The 20,016-nt window shown below is 46.4% G+C and overlaps 1 protein-coding gene across 4 annotated transcripts in view; it reads left to right on the plus strand.

Moving 5' to 3' along the window:
* samd4b (sterile alpha motif domain containing 4B) overlaps positions 1-5,545 on the plus strand; it is an 88,020-nt gene extending 82,475 nt beyond the window's left edge. For all 4 annotated transcript variants that reach the window (XM_085973189.1, XM_085973188.1, XM_085973191.1 and 1 more), the window contains 3 exons: positions 1,104-1,230; positions 1,754-1,837; positions 4,710-5,545. In XM_085973189.1, the coding sequence (XP_085829315.1) occupies positions 1,104-1,230; positions 1,754-1,837; positions 4,710-4,738 (240 nt within the window). In that variant the 3' untranslated portion in view covers positions 4,739-5,545. The remainder of the gene's footprint in view (positions 1-1,103; positions 1,231-1,753; positions 1,838-4,709) is intronic.
* The last annotated feature ends 14,471 nt before the right edge of the window (positions 5,546-20,016 follow it).

Genomic DNA, 20,016 nt, shown 5'->3' on the forward strand with positions numbered 1-20,016 from the left:
CAGAGAATGGGGTGTTGGACTCCTCCACTCTCCTCTCTCTGGCCATGAGTAGGGCTGAATTTGTGGGAAGTTTAAAATAAAAGTCAATAAGACCATCATAATCACATCAGCCATCTCCCTCTGGAAAGTGGGCGTGGACATTGAGTGAGAGACGGATCCAGCTCTGCTCTGGTGTAGCCGAGTCCGACTGACCAGGAGGCTCCAGTACCCTGGTCTGGCTGGAATCGTAGCCAACCTCGTCTGGTTCAGCCTTTGGGGCACTTGCTACAGGTCTCTGCGCTCCTGCGTTAGGGAAGGGAAATTCAGCCAGGATTCCTGTCCTGTTCGCCAACCCGCAATCAATCCCCTGCTGGGGAAGTGTGGGCGCTGGGTGAGGAGGGAGTGGGGACAGCTCTGCTGCCCTCCGCCGTCAGTTAGCCTGCCAGCACCCACTGTCTAATCTCACATTGGAGAAACGCCACTTGAATGAGGTACCGAAGAGTCGGCTGTGCCCATGGCACTGTAATCCAGCAAGTGTCGGCACCTTCAGCAAAGTGGGATGAAGAAACTACACCAACCAAGTTCTCATTATTCGCAGCACCATTATATCGTGTGACTACCAGGATGGTAGAAGGCGAGTGGACCGTGGCCTTTTATCATCTAGAAAGAAAAGAAAGACTTGCATTTCTATAGCGCCATTCCCAACCACCGGACACCCCAAAGTGCTTTACAGACAATGAAGTACTTTTTGAAGTGTAGTCACTGTTGTAATGTGGGAAACGTGGCAGCCAAATCGCGCACAGCAAGATCCCACAAACAGCCATGTGATAATGACCAGATCATCTGCTTTAGTGATGTTGATTGAGGGATAAATATTGGCCCAGGACACCGGGGAGAACTCCCCTGCTCCTCTTCGAAATAGTGGCCGTGGGATCTTTTATGTCCGCCTGAGAGGGCAGACGGGGCCTCAGTTTAACGTCTCATCCGAAAGACGGCACCTCCAACAGTGCAGCACTCCTACTGTACTGTCCAGCAATTCCTATGTTTCTATTATTAAAGAGAAAAATAAATCAAGCTGCAACACACTGCCTGTGAGATTGACATGTTTGCCTTTATTCCTGCAGAACCTATGGTTTGCAAACCCAGGTGGCAGTAACAGCATGCCGAGTCAAAGTCGCAGCTCTGTGCAACGGACATACTCACTACCTGTGCACACCTCCCCACAAGCCATCCTGATGTTTCAGCAGTCAGGTTTGTCGTGTTTTGGTTCTAGATCATTTCCTCCATCGACCTGGAATGGTTCGATTTCCTCCTACAGAGCGGGAAGGTTCACTGATAATACTGCGGTGCAATTCCGCTGATTGGGGAGTCTAGGACTAGGGAACATCGCCTAAATTAGAGCCGGGTGTTTCAGGAATGAAGCTAGGAAACACTTCTACACGCAAAGGGCAGTTGATGCTGGATCAGTTGTTCACTTTAAATCTGAGATTGATTTTTTTTTTGTTAACCAAAGGTATCCAGGGATACAGGGCAAAGGTGGGTATATGGGTATATCACAGATCAGCCACGATCTCATTGAATGGTGGAACAGGCTCGAGCGGCTGAATGGCCTCCTCCTGTTCCTATTTACTTGTAAGACAGGATTTAGTGTTTTTCCCGCTGCTTATTTCTAAAACTTGGGAGGGAGGGAGAAACTACATGGGGACAGGGAGGGTTTGTATTCTGCCGAGTGTCCGAGTAGACAGTTTACTGAGACTCTCTGCTGTTTTACCAGAATGTCAAGTGCCAGTGACGGAGCCGGAGATTAATACAAGACTGGAGTCTCTGTGCCTCAGTATGACGGAGCACGCCTTGGGAGGTACGTTCAGCAGTCATTAATCCAATTCCGAGTAAGAATATTCAGTATTATAAGAGGAAAATATTGCGGGAGGGAAGGCAGGTTGGTGCAGTGGATTAGATGTTGATTCATCTCTGGGGTTTGGGTATAAATCCCACCCAGATGAAAGTCTCCTCTGTCTGCTGATAGGACTTTTACTATGCACGTTACTCGTTTTTTATCTGTGGCTCCGGTTTGGGTAAGGCTGTGCCCCAGTGCCTCGCCCAAGGGAACATTCTTCACCTTGGTAGCTACCCGCCGTGGTATTGGGGTCAGGGAAATCGCATCTGAGCCTCGTTGGTCCTCCCACGGCCCCCATGTTCAACCAGGGCTCATTTGATCAATCAGCAGAATCACTGGCTAGCTTGCTTCCTGCCTCGCCGGCCGCGGAGGGGCATTCGATTAGTCCCTCCCCTTCTACCCTTCCCTTAAATCGGTGCAGACTGTGGATTGAATCCGGGACCTCTGCTGGGTCAGTATGGCTCAGCCCCACCGCGGACTGACGCACAAACCATCAGAAGCAATGTTCCTGTTGAGCCGCGCAACAGTCTGGAGCTCCCGCGCATCCGGCTCACCGGCTTTTAAATGGAAAAGCTGCGCATGCACGGGGATTGGAATGGGCCGCCCACCCCAAAAAAAAATTAGAGGGAACGTTAGGATCAGGAGTATAATTTTTTTAACGCGTATTTGAAAAGATTGCTACGATACCGAGTTGCAGTAGTTTGTGCTGCAGCAAAGGCTGAAGCTACTACAACCCAGGTTTTCCTCAGCAGTGCATGTAGCGGCTGGAATGAGTCCTGAGAACCAAGACTGCTGAAAATGTGACCTCCTCCCCCCCCAAATTCTGCTCTTTTTAAACTTCTCCACACTCTTTGGGGTCGATTTTCCTGGAGCCGTCAGGCGGGGTTTCAGGCGTGTGGGGTGGGAAAATCCCGAAATCGGGGGTCCCACCACCATCCCACCCAAAACCCGCCTCCACGTAAGTTTCAGGGGAGGCGGGTACCCGCCCCGCACTGGGACCCGCCAACCTGAGGCGGGATGGGATTAGTGCCAATTAACTGCCTGTTAACAGGCAGTTTTTAGCCTAATCCCTATTTTGAGGGGTGTCGTGTGGGATTCCCGATGGCTCCAAACCACGCCAGGTTAGAGCAGGCGAACCGTCGGGTTGACGGACTTGGAGGGGTCGAGATGTCGGTGTTCAGGCGAGTGATGGGTGCATGAGTGCAAAGGTAAGTGTGTTTGGTGTGTCTAAAGTGTGTAAAGAAGTTTAAATTACCTGTACTTACCTTAACAGCCTTTCTTCCTCTAGGCTTCGGGAGTCCATCACTCAGCCGGCACTGAAAGCAAAATGGCTGCGAGCTGTCAAAAGTGACAGCCTTCAGCTTTCAGTACCGGTGAGATTTCTAACTGAATCTGTGTAGAAGGATTCGGGTTAAAAGTCAGACTGTCAGTGTTTGTCAGCTTCAAACAGCTGTGAAACGCTGATATTTCATCTGCCAACACCTCTTGACAGATAAAATGTCAATCTGTGACGTCACCTGTTGCCAGGTGGCCCTTAATTGGCCTGCTGAGCCCGCTGGGCGGGCTTAACAAGGTCAATCAAGGGGAAATCGCGTGGATTGGCCGGCCGTCGATGTAGGCGGGACTAAAACCCGAAAGTTGTAGTCCCGCCTCCTTCCCGACAGCTTTAGGAAAATCTACCCCTTTATCTCTCAAATGTTAAAAGTGTATATTTTTATTTTAAACATAGAACTAGCTGGAATGAGTTATAAAGCACTAAGGAAGTTGAATAAATGTTTTCCATTGAGCTCTGAAATGATGAGTTTTTTGTAATGAATGTTAACTTACGTTGAGTTATTCAATATTTGTGTGCTTCGTTCACTCATAAATCAGGTTGCCCAAAGCTTGCAAATTAAAGACCTTTTTTTAATTGAGAAATGTAGGTGAAGTGCAGGACACCAAAATTGGAAAGGGTGGGGTAGAAAATGTACACTAGCTTGGGTTTGAAGAGGCAGAAAGTTCTAAGGACAGACTGAGGGAGGTAAGGAATTCCACAGTTCTAGAGAAGGCAAATGGTATGTGGGCCTTCGTAGCGAGAGGGTTTGAGTACAGGAGCAAGGATGTCTTGCTGCAGTTGTACAGGGCCTTGGTGCGACCACACCTTGAGTATTGTATGCAGTTTTGGTGCCTTATCTGAGGAAGGATGTTCTTGCCATGGAGGGAGTGCAGCGAAGATTCACCAGACTGATACCTGGGATGGCAGGAATGACATATGAGGAGAGATTGGGTCGATTGGGCTTATACTCACTGGAGTTTAGAAGAATGAGAGGGGATCGCATTGAAACTTGTAAAATTCTAACAGGACTAGACAGACTAGATGCAGGAAGGATGTTCCCGATGGCGGGGGAGTCCAGAACCAGGGGTCATAGTCTAAGGATAAAGGGGTAAGCCATTTAGGACTGAGATGAGGAGGAATTTCTTCACCCAGAGAGTGGTGAACCTGTGGAATTCTCTGCCACACAGGGCAGTTGAGACCAATTCATTAAATATATTCAAGAAGAAGTTAGATATATTTCTTAAGGCTAAAGGGATCAAGGGATATGGGGAGAAGGCAGGGACAGGGTACTGAATTTGGATGATCAGCCATGATCTCATTGAATGGCGGAGCAGGCTCGAGGGGCCGAATGGCCTACTCCTGCTCCTATCTTCTAGGTTTCTTGCCGTAGGAGAGGGTGTAATGAGTCTTGATTTCAGTGCAAGGAGTAAATGGCATATTTGGAAGAGAGGAGAACCGATGGTCATGGCACTGCCCTTTTCTGGTGCTTCACTGAAATGATTTCCTTTATTTTAACAGATGGAGTGGACAAGACATCGACTATTTAGTACGCTGTACTTCGCTTGTGAACACTTACTGAGAGACTGACATTATACAGCAGCTGCAGGAAATGCCACTGAAGTTTGAGGGGGTCACTACACCGTACAATGTATATCTTCGCTGACCTTTATTTAACCTTGGGGGAAATAGACCGGTACCCAAACTACTTCCGGTCTGTTTTCCGGTATATTGTTTTTTTGTTTTAACTTTTTTTCAGTACCCATCTGGTAAAAGGTTCTGCACCGGTACAAATAAATCGTATAGCTCAAAACTTAATTTAAAGAAAACTGGGAACTAACCTGAAATTAGTGATTGACAGTGTAAGGTGGTGAGCAGTGCTCATGACAGAGAGAGAGGAGACGGGAGCTCTTGGGCTGATGTTACAATGGTCTTAACAGAAACCTGTACATGTTGATCGCTGTGCTGTCATATAGGTCTGGTACCAGTGCATGCAGTACTTGGCAGTAGTACAGGGCTGGCGTTTGTATCTGTCTATCACTAATTTAACCTAAAACCTCTGGTCAACTGTCAAAGTGGTGAATACAAGTTAACCATTAAGAAAGTTTTAAAAATATATATATAAAAGAGGTGTTCTGTTCTGAAGCCCGCATTACTAAAAAAAAATATTTTTCAGAAACTTGTTGCATTGTCCAATCTGCTCCAGCATACTCCAGTTGAGCTGCAAAGAGGATTAATTGGTGTGGTGAGCAAAATGGGGAAACAACTGACTTTTTCTGGGATTGTTGCTTATATACATCTGTATATTTGTGCTTGTATCAACAGCAAAAATACATCTGTGAACGGGCTCCAAAATAGCACGGTTTGGACTGAATTTACTCTCTCTTTCTCAAATGCTTTGTGGTTGATGTTGTTTGCCCAGTTACTCAACTTATGGGTCGGTAGCAGGAGGTGTCCGTTCACCTCCCCCACCCTCTATCTCCCCCCCCACCCTCGCCCAGAATCTACCACAATGAAGTTCCCCCTTCAACAACTTAGTCGGTGACTGGGCTCCTGAAGGAAGCTCGATGACTCTCGCTCATCTCATTTGGCTTTAGGTCAGAACGTGATGCAGTTTTTGTTTTACTTTTGGAGTTTCATGGACGCTATCTTGGTCTTTTGGAAAGTTGGAGGCGTGCGAGCTGGCTGACTCGCAGAACACTGACGTCGGATGAAGCGCTTGGGATTCCAGGAGTTGGAAGTGGTGTTTGACTCCTTCCGGGCGGAATTTCCATGCTCGCGTGGATTTTGGAAGGTTGAAAGAAATGATAGGCTCTGAAAGAATCTTGTTGGGTGGCACCGTTTTCGACCCCAGTAGCAACGCCTGCAAGCAGTGATAAAGGAACGAAGTGTCTATCCAAAGCCCTCCAGGAGCTGAGCTTTCCAGTGCCCATCACACGTTAACTGAGCGAGTGTTTCTGGTGTTGGGTCTTGACCATTAGAGACTAGACTGTTTTCCAGCCCAGTGAAAGAATAAACCAGGATCATAGATGCTCATCCCCTCCCTCGCCCTCCCCCACCATTGTGTCCAACCAGTCGCCTTCATCTGTGTGTGGAGCTTGCATTGCACACTAAGCTTGTGAAACCCAGAGTAGAACACACTTTACTTTCCCCAGAGCTCTTGGTCCGGTACCAGAGCAGCTGAGAATCTTGCTGCAGAAATTCTGGGGTAGGACCTCTCGCGGTCCCACCCAGGAAACACTCTGCTTACAGTGTCTTCAGATGGAATTGAAGGTCTGTCCTGATGCTTTATGCCAGTTACGCCTGTAGTGAATTTTGCCAATTCGGAGCTGTTGGGCTGGGTTTTTAGTTTGGGGTAAAGTGAGGGGGTGGGGGGAAAGAGTGTGTGTGAAAGCTGGCGTGCTGCTGGGACACCCCAATTGGATTATTGAGCAGTGACACAGCAGGGGAACATCCATAGCTGCTTTGTTTAAGCACCCATGGAGAGGCCTCGGGGAGCGATCAGGCATTCGCAACGTTCTTACATCCTGAGAATTCCGTTGTCTGTGATTGCTTTCCAAATGCAGAAGTGTTTTGTCGGCGCGTGGGATGTCGGTGTTTCACTATTTACAAGCACGGTTGCTTTTCGTGCCTTTCTCATTGACGGTAGGAAACGCCTGAACCTAAATACGCCGCTACGGCACTGCGGGCTAATTACCCCAAAACCAACTGGTGCCCTGCCTCTAGTCGGGGGGCGGTGAGGGGCGGGGGTTAAGGTCCAGTGCCTCCCCTAATTGATCAAAATGCAACATCTATGTCGACAACAAAAGAACTGTTTTCCGCAGTTTTGTAATGGTGGTGCTTTCAGAACACGATATTTCTTTTTTGTAATGATGTAAGGAAAGGTAACCTTATTTTTTTGAAAAATTTAACCGAAAAAGCAGGAAATCGGGGAGCCGTGTATTTGTGTAACCCTCCCCGATCGCTTACAGTTGCATTTAAAGAGAGTTCATAGGTCATAATTTTCCAGCATGAGGCACAAGAATGGGGGAGGGCGGGCGGGGAAATGTGTATGTTGTTCAAAGAAAAAAAAAGGTTTCCTGTATATAGTAAATGTATGGAAAGTGAGAATTCTCGAAAGGGTTTCAGTTGTATAAGGGCCTGTTTATATGAATCACATTTTGGTTTTGTTTTGGAGTCTTGTGGCTTCAGCAAAGAAGGTTTTATGTGTTTACATTTTAGGAGGGGCGGGATGTACGACACCGGCATGACTTTAAATGACTTTGGATTTTTTTTAATGGTCCTGTCACACTGGTCAACAGATTTGTTCTAAACTTGTTCGTTGGGTAAGGAATGCTGTTCTAGCTGTCGTCTTGAAGAGGCGCGAACAGGGGTAGGATGACCACCACCTGCTCGGTCCCAAACCAGACTGGGCATTTTTTTTTTTTAAATAAACGATAAAAATGGGGTCGGTGATATGCGCACCAAGAATGGGAGATGATTGCCCCATGCACAGAATCGCCTGCTCGTGGAAACTCTTTTGTTTTTAAAAACCCCAGGATTGGAAAAGCGCACATTTTTTTTCTGTCTATTTCTCAAATAGCACAATTGCTTAAGTGGCTGTCCCAATCGAAACTAGACTGTCCAGCTCAAGAAGACTGGGGGGAGGGGGGCTGGTCATGCTGCTTGTAGGAAGAATGGAGCTGAACCCTTCCTAATCGCCAATTCCCTCCCCTGTGTACAGCCAAACCCTGGTTTTCCAAACTTAGAGACATAACGAAAGACAGTAAGGAGGCATTTAATCGAGAATTGTGTTTTCACAAGCTCCAACTGAAAATCTAATTTTGTACAAAAGAACATCTTGCACAGCATCAAAAAATCCCTTTTGTGGTTTGTGCCTTTGATATTGCGACTTGTGCACGAAACGTACTTTTACAAACCCCGCCTTAGCGCTGCAGGACAGGTATTCTTGAAAATGTGGATTATACAACAAAAGCCATGGGCACATTACTAAACCAGGATGGATGCCTTGCTCGTTTGGCAAAGAATCTGACTCTGATTGGCGTAAGTGTGTGTGGAGTGAATAGATGCTTCTTGCGTTAGAATCTCCGTGTGTGGTTTATCCAGACTCCGAGGGGAAGTTAAAAAGATGGCCTCCTTTTCCTGCCCTTCCAAAATATACTGGACATTGAGCATCCCGTTCTGAGTGTGCCTGCAGAAAGCTGCGGTCGGTGTTCCCACTTCACTTCATTCACCTTTTCATTTCATTTTTTTAATATAACCCATCTCTTATTTAAACACAATTCCATGAAAATGAGGCTCCCTAGGTGTATTTCCCACCACTTGTGTTTGTATTTTGCTACATTCTGACTGCTGCACTTGGCTCAGTGCGCTGTCCGTTTCTGTTGGGGTGCTGGGAGAGTGGCTCGGTTTTTTGCTTGCAATGTGCCACTCGCCCCCCTGTGCTGCCTCCAGGGACTGCTGTCTGCCTACGGCAATTCACCGGTTGCAGTTGGGTACTGAAGTCACCTCTTTTACACTGCCAGGTACGCCAAAATAGCCATGTAAAACCATGGGCTGTCACCATCTACACTTCTTCCAGTTCGTTTAAACACAAGACCATCTGATAAATTTGTAAAGTTAGGCTTGAATGTTAAGCTTCCACGGTCCTTTACAAAGACCAGTGCATTTGGCATGGATTTGCCTGTTAAATGTAGTGAAATTGGAAGTGGAGCTGGTTTCTGTGGGAATGCAAGTCCAATATGTACCCTTCCCACACTGCATGAAAGGACGATTGCTGTTATACAAGCCAGATAGAAGGCACCGCTGTTCAGATAGCTATATTTTTATCATCTCTTCCCTCTTAAATTAGCTGGAACACACATCCCAGGCCACAGCCCCTGCATTGTAAATGTGCCAGTACAGCGAGGCAGTCTACCCCTTGGCCCTTTGAGTCACCATGTTCTTTACACTTTCTCAGCCCCAACCCATTTGTGTCCTTCCTACTCCACTGAACTCTGAAACCAGTTGGCATGCTGCCATCGATCCATGGCCAGCTTGTGAAGTTCACTCCCTGAACAACTTGTTTGCCGTGCTGGTGAAAAGCTGACCTATGACTAACTGGGGGACAAGGTTACAAGCTGCATGAATCCATCGTTTTTGGCTAAAATTAAATGATACAAAAATGAGGACAGCTGCCTCAACAGTCGTGGTTTAAATCCTTTCCAGTCTTTGGCTAAGAGTTGGATTTTTTTTTTTTTTCCCCCGATTTTTAGATTTAGTGAAACTGTCAAAGACTGTTGATCTGTGGCGGTGTGGTTAATGCTGTAGGTCACAAATAAAGCCCACGTGGGTTTAAAGTCATTTTAAACGTTCTTCCCTTTCCTATAGAGGAGGCTTTTTTGCAGGAGGTAAAAACTAATGGGTATGGGGGGGCTTTTGTGTGTGTTGTGTGTAGCTGGGCTGCCAGAGTACAGCCTTGGGGGTGAATCTCCCTCCCCCTTCCCTTGATATCAGGAAGTGCAGAATGTAAACACATCCTACCGCGCCGTTATATTTTTTAAGCAAAAGTAAAATTGCACTTTTTTTTTTAAAGTTAGGGTCTGAACCGATGAGACCAATTGCTATATTTTTAGTAAACTTGAATCACTTGTCTGTCACACAGACACACTACAACTTCTACTGGACCGCTTTAAATTAAAATGCAGTTAGTCACTGTGCTAATAAATGTGGCCTTCAAGGCAGTCTGGGGCTTAAACCATGCACTGAGCATCACAAAACGCAATTCTGCAAAAGTTTCAAAATTTGCTGGCTTCATCCATTTTGTATTCAGCCAACGTAACTCGCAGTAATTTAGTGTTAAGTCATTTAAGGAATCTTCCCTCCCCACAGATTAAGTAAAATAAGATTTGGGCTTTATAAATATCCCACTTTACCACCCTCTGGTGGATTGGTCTGTTTTGGAGATTTCTCTTTTTTGGTATCGACAATTGTACAGCTGCCCAGGACATTGCCATAGCAACAGTTTCCTGTTTTAGAATAACACTTGAAATTAGAGGCTTGAACTGGGTATAGAGGGGCAGGCCCCCCTGTGAGGTTCAGCCCTGTTCCTATTCAGACATCTGTACAGCGTATGTTGCAGCCTTGTGTGTTGTGTGTCTGGTGAGCTTACGGTGCTATTGTGAGGTATGTATTGCGCAGCCTTCTGGGTAACTTGACACAAACTGAACAACCACCTACTTCAACCTGTTTCCATTCCAGACCTTATGAATGGATCATTTGTGGCAGCATTAAGGCTATTCAACTGGCCCACTAAAAGGCAGTATTCATTTGGGAACATGCAGACCCTGAACTGTGCTAAAGTAAAGCTTCTCGCAGGCCCTGATGCGAGGCTTTGTGTGTTCCAGTCTCGACCTTTTTTATTTCTTCCCGAATCTAGGAACTGGATAAACTTCATCTCTTGCAGGGTCTTGCCCCACGTTTACATGTGGCTTAGTTCAGGGTTTCCTGATTCCTTCCACCCAGCTTGTTTCCCCCCCCCCCCCCATCTTATTTGTGTATCAAACACCGTTCTAGTTTAGAAAGCTGCGCTGGGTGTAAGTTTTACAGCTTGTTTTTTAAAAAAGTTTAAACCAACCCCACGAAGGACAGTCGGTGGGATTAAGCATTTTGATTTTTCAGGCTTTCGAATTGGCTCCCACACAGATTGGCTTTGAAATTTGTCTGGACTGGAACTGAATTCGAAGTTTATCTACTGCTAGTTATCTGCACAGCTCGGAAGGGCAAGAACACTCAATGGAATAATTGGGTGACTTGAGTTCAAATTCTGAGCTCCAGCTAAATGAATTGGGGCTGAGATGAGGGGGGTGGGGGGGGGGGGGTGCTGCGGTGGTTACACACTTGCTCTAGAAACCTGTGCAGAAGTACCTGGCCAATTTCCATCAAAAATGAAGGAGAAAGGGCTGCCTGTTTTTTTTCCTTGGTGTGATAGGGACGTGAGCCTCCGTGTCTATCAGTGAAGTACGGAGTAAGTAACGCAGGGTGGCTGGGTAACTCGGGCACAAGCTCTTTTTAGGAACTTGCTAAGGTCTGGAATGGATCAAACCGGATTGAGATCTAAACCAAAGTCATTTAAAGTTCATTGTGTTTGAAGGTTCACCCCCCCCCCCCTTTTTACAAGCTACGATACATGTTTAAAACACAAGTTAAGTAACCCTTTTTTTTTCTATTACACAATTATTATTTTTAAAAGCCTTTGCAGCAGGTTTGCTTCCTCGTGTAAAAGGGGAGTTGTACTTCTCGAGACAGAATTGGAGGGTGGGGGGGGGGGGCGGGAGGGTTTGAAGTATCAAAGAATAGAGGAATGTTGAAGCATTGTTGGAGCTGGTGTTGAAAAGTTTTAAGTCTGTAGCAGCTGGGTTTTTGCTGCCAGGCCCGGGGGGGGGGGGGAGGGGGATTAATAGCCAAACTTCGGAATAGGCCTGTTCCTTTAAATATTTTGCTTTTTCAAGGCCGGAGCGCACTCATTCCTGGTTTCTGAAGTTTCACTTCTTCTTTCTGTTTAGCACCTTGGCAATTAAACGTGCTGGAACACATCCATCTCTGGGAGCACGTTGACTAACTGTGGGGCCCCTCATTCCTCCCTCGCACCCACCTGGGGAATGGTTCCAAGGCTGTTTAGTTTTGGGATAGCTGTTAAATGTACCTCACACACACGACCAGTCCTGGCATCACCTGGACACAACCCAATGGAGGCCTGACTTAGTTACTTGTTTATATTGAGCGGTTGGGAAGCATCAACTAGTTGTGTTGCCACCTGCACCCCACCCAGTGTGGTGCCGAGCCCTGCAGCTCTGAAAGGTCCCGGGTTTGATATCTGGGCTGCGCTGATCTGCACAGGCTGGCGGTAATCGATCCTGGAGCCAAGCAGCAGGGGGTGGAAGTCCTGACCGGTTTCCCCACACTCGAGAGCAATCCATTCCCCCCGCTGCAGGAAAGTACACGTGTGTGGACGTTGGGTGAGAATGGGGTGAGGCCTGGCTGTGCCACCCACCACATTCAACCGACTTGCTGCCTCGGTTTTCTGACGGGCAGTCACACCGCATTAATTGGCTCGTCAGAGAGGCGAGGAAGGAAACGGCACTGCACCATTCCAGGGTCTTGTGAGGGTGGGGGGGATCAGGTGTCGAGGGCTTTCAGGCAGCTACACTGTGGGAGAAATGGGATTCCGATTCCAAAGGCCCCTCTGTGGAATGAGGTTTATTTGTACTCCTCACACCTATTCACTCTGGTAAAAACACTCCTAACTCGTGTGATTTAAAAGCCACAGTAACAAGTTGGGATTTCTTTCTCCTTTCCTTTTGATTCCAGAATTTGACCCAACCCGTATCCATTTGCCAACCTTCAAAAGAAATTCCCCCTCCCCAGAGTGAAGCTGCTAAAGAAACCAGGAATCTCTGCTCCGGTGTAAAGTTAGGACATCCCTTTGTGTTCTGTCTGACGCCAGGAAAATAATTTTCTTACTAAACAATAAATATCCAAAAGTGCTTAAAAGTTGGAACTCTTTTTTTTTCCTGGATTGTTCTATTTCATGTTCCTGAAAGTTGCTGTTTATTACAGAAAGCACCGCGGTAGCGTTGGTCAGCTTTGAGCCCAAGCTGAATTTCAGGTGATTGCTGGTTTCTGATCCAGTGCAAAAATACCTCCCCCCCCCCCCCCTCCCCTGCACCCTCCCTCCTCCGCTTCTACCCTTCTTGAGGCCACATTGAGCACGGAGCGAAGCTGATATTGGTGCACTGGGCAGGGAAGGGTGGGGGGCAGACACACACTTGGGTGTCTGAAGATTCGTAAACCTTCAAGGGGTTTGCCGGGCACATTGTTTATATAAAAGTGAAACTGCAAGGGAAACATTAAAGGCGCTATATAAATGCAAGTTGTTGAAATTGGCGACAGATTTGTGCAGAAATATTTAACTATTGTGGGACTAGGTACACATCGCAGCATCGAGAGGAGTCAAAACCTACAGAATGAGTGTGTTTCTTTTAAAATGAGTTACTATAAGAAGCTTTTTAAAATATTAAGTGGAAAGTGTGGCTTATTGTATGTAATGGGTATCCGACAACTGAAAGGGATGTGGCACCCACTGTTCAGCAATTCTGGAATCTTTAGGCTCGTTTTGCGTTAGCCTTGTATCGGGATGTTTAATTCCCATTCCATATGTTTCCCTCGACACTAAAAGTTATTCTGTGTGAATTATCACATCTAACTTAAGTTATTTAACACTCCTACAGTGAATTTGCTTTTTAAAATGGTTGTGATGGGAGTGTTAAAGCATCTCTACAGCAATGCTCCATCTCTCTAATGTCACAAATACTTATGGGAGGGGTTCCTTTGAAAGTGAGCATCCTGGAACCTCTTACACCTCTCATAAATACGGACCTCCAAACCCAATCAACGCTTCTAGTAACACAAATTTTCCACCTGATCTGTACCCTAATTTGATGTGGGAATTTCCCCCTCATCTGACCCCAGCTTGTGGCCCCCTCAGAGGCTCAGAAGGTAAATGAAGTGCCAAAGTGTGGTACTGGGCCATACAGAGCAGTACAGCCCAACCTGCTGACTGGGGTGGCACTATGTGTTACCACACAGACTGCAGCGGTTCAAGAAGGTGGCTCACTACCATCTTCTCGAGCAATTCAGGATGGGCAATAAATGTTGGCCTTGCCAGTGATGCCCACAACCCACGAACGAATATTTTTTTTTAATTAGAAACCATGAAATGCCACCAGTGCAACTTTGGTGCTGAGTTTTTTGCTCTCCGCCTGGCTGACCGTATGGGCTATAGTTGACCTCGCCACCCCGAGTTCGGAAGGGTAAAGTCGCGGGGCTTCCTGCTCCTGATCTCTATCCAGGGGTCTTGTCAGAGTGTGCTTTTATATGAACACCAAGTGGGAAATGGATTGGGCTTGACTGTGTTGTGCCCTCAGTCAAATAGCCTGTCAACACTCCTTGTCTAGACTCTGAGACTGACCACTTGAGTGAGGTACTGGAGGGCAGCCAGTGAGTACAGTTCCACAGGCAATCAAGACTTGGAGGCCTTAAGAAGACTAGGTGGATGAATTTTAGTAGATAACCAACTTCTGACTGAATAGCAGTAACAAACTCCAGGGACAGGAGGAGGGTGAGTAACCACATTAGCAGCCACTGCAGCACTCTGCTTTACCTGGTGGAATAAACAGGTTGCTTCAGTTAAAGCCATGGCTCAGTGGGTACCACTCGCTTCCGAGTCAGATGGTTGTGGGTTCAAATCCCACTCCAGAGATTTGAGCACAAAAATCTAGGCTGACAATCTAGTACAGTGCTGAGGGAGTGCTGCAGTGTTGGAGATGCCGTCTTTCGGATGAGATGTTAAACCGAGACCCTGTCTGCCCCCTCAGGTGGACGTAAAAGATGCCAGGGCATTATTTTGAAGAAGAGCAGGAGAGTTCTCCCCGGTGTCCTGAGGCCAATATTTATCCCTCAATCAGCATCACTAAAAACAGATCATCTGGTCACTATCACTTTGCTGTTTGTGGGAGCTTGCTGTGTGCAAATTGACTGCTGCGTTTCCCACATTACAACAGTGACTACACTTCAAAAAGTACTTCATTGGCTGTAAAGCGCTTTGGGACGTCCGGTGGTCGTGAAAGGCGCTATAGAAATGCAAGTCGTCCTTCTTCAAAGGCTCTTTTCCATTTCAAGACTGCTACCAGCCTCCGAGACTCTGCTCCCTTGCCGCTGATCACAGCGAGTCTCCAAGTGGTTGACTTGCTCTGGTTGCAGTGGGGGGGGACCCTTTTTTTTTGTGGGTCTCTAGAGCTGCAGTCGGACTCTGGATTTGCTTCTACCTGAGCAGGAACTGTGCCATGTGTAATTGTAAAGGGAGGGGGGGGGGGGGGAGAGCACGGAGTTTGGAGGATGGAATAGCGCTGGAGTGAGTGAAGAAATGTTTACTGGGCAAGAAAAAAACACACTTTTTGTTGATCCTGGTTCTGTAAAAATCTGAACAGCCAGATGTGGAATGTGTGTTGCCTTGTGAAAGGCCAGTGTAATACGAGACTGGAAAATACTTCAGCAGTAACCTTTTGTTCTGCCAAGAGAAAATTCCTGTGGTGATTGAAAACGGCTGCTTAATAGGTTTGTTTTATTTTAAATATTTATCCTTCATATCATACATAAGACCATAAGGAAAGTGACACGCCTTGAAATATTTATCCCAACAGACTGGAACGGCTGGAATATTTGCACTACCCAAATTGTGGAACCTCTCAAAGAAAGACTTGCATTTCTATAGCGCCTTTCACAACCACCAGACGTCCCAAAGCGCTTTACAGCCAATGAAGTACTTTTTGAAGTGTAGTCACTGTTGTAATGTAGGAAACGCGGCAGCCAATTTGCGCACAGCAAGCTCCCACAAACAGCAATGTGATAATGACCAGATAATCTGTTTTTAGTGATGATGATTGAGGGATAAATCCCTGCTCCTCTTCGAAATAGTGCCCTGGAATCTTTTGCGTCCACCTGAGGGAGCAGGCAGGGCCTCGGTTTAACATCTCATCCGAAAGATGGCACTTCGACAGTGCAGCACTCCCTCAGTACTGCCCCCTCCTACAGTGCAGCTCCCTCAGCACTGCCCCTCTGACAGTGCAGTGCTGCACTGCACTATCAGCCTAGATTTTGCACTCCAGTCTCTGGAGTGGGACTTGAACCCACAACCTTCTGACTCAGGCGAGGGTACTACCCACTGGGCCACAGCTGATACTAGGCAGGTTTCTGATACCTTCTGGTATTCACGGAGATGATAGTGACACCTTTCATATCTACTCCCTACTGACTGGTGTCTAGTTAGCAGATTGTGGGATCATCCTCTCTACTCGGTTCTTTCATCTTCAGTTTTAATCCCAGATCTTGTGTTTGTCAATATTTGTGTTTAAATTATGTTCGAGTATTAATATGCAGTCTTTTAACCCAAGAAATAGCAGGGTTTGCTGAACGGAAAACACTATTACAAGTTTAAACCGTGACAGTACGACAAGAGGACACCGGTTCAAACAGGAGGTTGTGTGTGCAAACACGTTTTTGGGGGTGGGGGGGTCTCCCCGAGAGGGCAGCAGAAGCAAAAGCATGCGAGTCATGTAACCAGCTGGATGCTGTGGTTGGAGTGGGAACGTGGGCTGATGAGTGACGCATTGTAGAGACTGGACAGCATCATCTTATGGGTGACTCTTTTAAGTTGGAATGTCAAAAATTAAATTCAAAAACCAAAATTTCCCAAAAAAATGTTCCAGGGAAAAAGAGGATGGTGATGAAGTGTCGAAGGAGGGCAGGAATATGTGGAATGTGACTCGGTGCAAGAGAAAAGGCCACCAATTACTGGACGTTATTTCCCTTCAAACTCTGTAGTTTTCATGTCGAGGGTTACACCGACAGGATCACGAAAGAGAGAGATGCAGTTGCATTTTTATTAACAAACCCCACTGAAGCGCTGCTAGCAGTTACTATTGTAAGGTGTTTCCTGTATCCAAGCTCTGAACTCCTGTTAAGAGGGGAATTGTAATAAGGTTGCACTTGAGAGGCAAGTCTGGGGTGGGAACATGGCCTGATGAGTGATGTCATTCATGAAAGTGTTTACAATAAGTTACCGTCTGGTTGCACCGTGCCCGGGAATATCATTCCATGGGTCCTCCGTTGCTGATTTAAGCTGGGGCAGAAAAGGAGCATTACAATTGAACTAGAAAAGTCCAAACTCAGCCAGGATCCCTGCTGCTGGCTACCATGCAGTGAATAAGAATTAGGAGCAGGAGTTAGCCATAAGGCCCTTCGAGCCCGCTCTGCCATTCAGTATCATGGCTGATCTTCCACCTCAACTCCACTTTCCTGCACGATCCCCATATCCCTTGATTCCCCTAGAGCCCAAAAATCTATCTCTCTCTGCCTTGAATATACTCAACGATTCAGCATCCACAGCTCTCTGGGGTAGAGAATGCTAAAGATTCACAACCCTCTGAGTGAAGAAATTCCTCATCTCAGTCCTAAATGGCCGACCCCTTATCCTGAGACTGTGACCCCTGGTTCTAGACACTCCAGCCAGGGGGAAACAACCTCTCAGCATCTACCCTGTCAATCCCCCTCAGAATCTCATGTCTCAAATTGTACTAGAAAGTGCGTGTGGACATTAAGTTGGAAATGGAATTGAGTTCAGCTTTATTTCCCTATTGATAAATTACCCATTGAAGAGTAGCCTCTTGGTTGAGGTACGGGAGGGCAGACTGTGCCTGTGGACCTGCACCCCAACAATGGTGATTGGTTTCATTACCTAGTTCCCTCTACACCTTCCTTTCCTCTCTCCCATCCAAACTGGCTGCTTCTAATAGATTGTAAACCCCTATCAATCTCGAGGGTGGAGCTGGCTAATAATGTTTAGCTAATAGCAAAGCTGCAAGTTGTACTGTGAGCAAGTCAGAAGGCGCTAGCCAGGCCGACTCAGATTTGCTGCTGCTTGATGGATTATTCGGAGGACGTGGTGGGGGGGTCTGTGAACAAATCAGTAAATGATCTTGGAATAAAACAGTCTGATGTAACCAGGAATTTTAATTTTGCCTTCCACCCCACCCACCACTAACTCCCCCGGGAGAAGGAGCAGATATTTGGATCTGGTTTCCCTGCATTCTCCTCATTGTTAAGTGATTCATTCTTTTTATACTAAAAAAAAATCCCAATGGGATTTGAATTGATTTCAGTGAAGAAAAAGTTGAGGCATGAGCTGGGGAAAGTAACTGGAAGGTCCCTTCCTTGGGTATTAAACTAATTGGGGGAAGGCCCTAGTGAACGCAGGGGGGGGGGGGGCGGTGGGGGGGAAGGCCCCAATGAATGGGGGTGGGGGGGATTGGGGGAAGGCCCCAGTGAATGGGGGGGGATTCCAAAATTGTATATTCAAAAGAAATTGAAGAACCTAATTTTTTTTTTAAAGAGGGCTGTTACTAAAGACAATTTAACTTAGATTGCTGTTCAACTTCAAGCCACTGGATGCTGGTCACTCCAATGTGCCGGTCAATAATTCTGAACAAGGTTGGTAGGTGGAGCACTTCTCAAGAAAGGCATAGGTACCATCTGTTACGGGGTGTTTTTTGTCTTGAGATGGGGTTTCCTGACCACTATCCAGTGCTACTGCTGCTGGGTGTGGACTGGATCAGGTTCGGAGAAATTTCTTTAGCCCCCTCCCCACCACCCACCTTTTAACGGTGGAATGGCCTTCTGTGCTGTGTGATTCTATGTTGCTAGTTGCCATGTAGGCTGACCATGTGGAAATGGCGACAAGGGCAGGGGTATGAGAGGGGGGCCAAGCAGTTCATGCAGCCAAAGTCAGCACCTTCAGAAAAGGAGGGAAGCAAAGAGACAATGAGAGATTCCAATGTCCCACCACCCATCAATGGTGCCCAGTACTCGGACTGCACTGGCAGCAGTTGCAAGTGGGATGCCCCACATCCTGGGGGCAGCAATGGGAGAGAAATAATGGAGACAAGAGGAGAGGGATAGAAGTGTAAGAAACTTGACCCCCTATTGAATATACAGCACAGAATCAGGCCATTTGGCCCAACTGGTCCATGCTAGTGTTTCTGCTCCACACCAGCCTCCTCCCACCCCCTCTTCATCTCACCCTATCAGCATAACCTTCCAAACCCATGGGTTGTTAAATAAGCTGCAAAGGCTGTTCTGGAGAGCATTTACGACACTGCAGTAACTGCTTATTTCCTTTTGTTAGTTGGAGAACCCTCTTCGAAATGACATTAAATTATTAGGCATTTATTACCGGGAAACTTTAGCTATGGCTGGTCGTCATAAATACATCTCAACGTATAAATATATATTAAAACATTCTTTAGTTTGCATTATTGTTCCTTTGCTTTACAAAGGCAAATTACTATTTTTTTTTAAAGTAACTCTTTTTTCCCCATAGTCACACTTTTTATTTTGCAAGTTCTTTTTAACTTTATTGTCTTTTTTTAATACTTAAACTGCCACAGAGTTGTTTCAGTTTAGTTCAATAAAAGTTGTGGTAGATCCCAATTCTCTTGTTAATTATGCTTTGTTTTCTCTAAGGATTTTTAGATTTAATATATCTGCGCACTAGACACTTCGAAAGAACATGTTAATTTTTGCCTGCCCCAGATTAAACATAATTTTTGCACCTCTGACATTATGCGACTGTTTCATCTTTAATTGCAAAGCACCCACTCGACTGGAAGCTGCTACTGAAGAGCCAGGTGAGTGAAGAATCTTATTCGAGAATTTCAACCCCAAGCAGTGATTGTAATTATCTGTGGACTGTCCCTTTTTAAGGCCACTGGGCAGTGTCTGCTGTGGGGAAAGTGGCCTGAATAGGTTCTGAGTTCAATCAGGAATCTATAACCATTAAAGAGTAAAGTTAGTATTGCTCTTGGAGTTAGCTGGGAAAAGCTTTATTACATCGCAGAAGCTTTGCGGAACACCTCCGTTCACTCCGTAAGCGTGACCCCGAGTTTCTGGGCACCTGTCACTTTAATTCTCCGCTCCACTCCCACTCTGATCTCTCAGCCTCTTGCACTGTTCCAATGAAACTCAACGTAAGCTCGAGGAACAGCACCTCATCTGTCGATTAGGCACTTTACAGCCTTCTGGACTCAACATAGAGTGCAAATATTTCAGACCATAACCTCTGCCCCTATTTTTTTTTTTCTCACATGGTAGTTGTTGATCATTCTGCCATTGCCATTTAGACCTCATCTAGAGTCATCTTCTGTTTCTTAACTTGTCCCATTACCATCTCCTTTTG

This window comes from Somniosus microcephalus, chromosome 34 (genome assembly GCF_052327205.1).
Source record: "Somniosus microcephalus isolate GS21.2 chromosome 34, FLI_Smic_1.0, whole genome shotgun sequence".
NCBI lineage: Eukaryota > Metazoa > Chordata > Chondrichthyes > Squaliformes > Somniosidae > Somniosus > Somniosus microcephalus.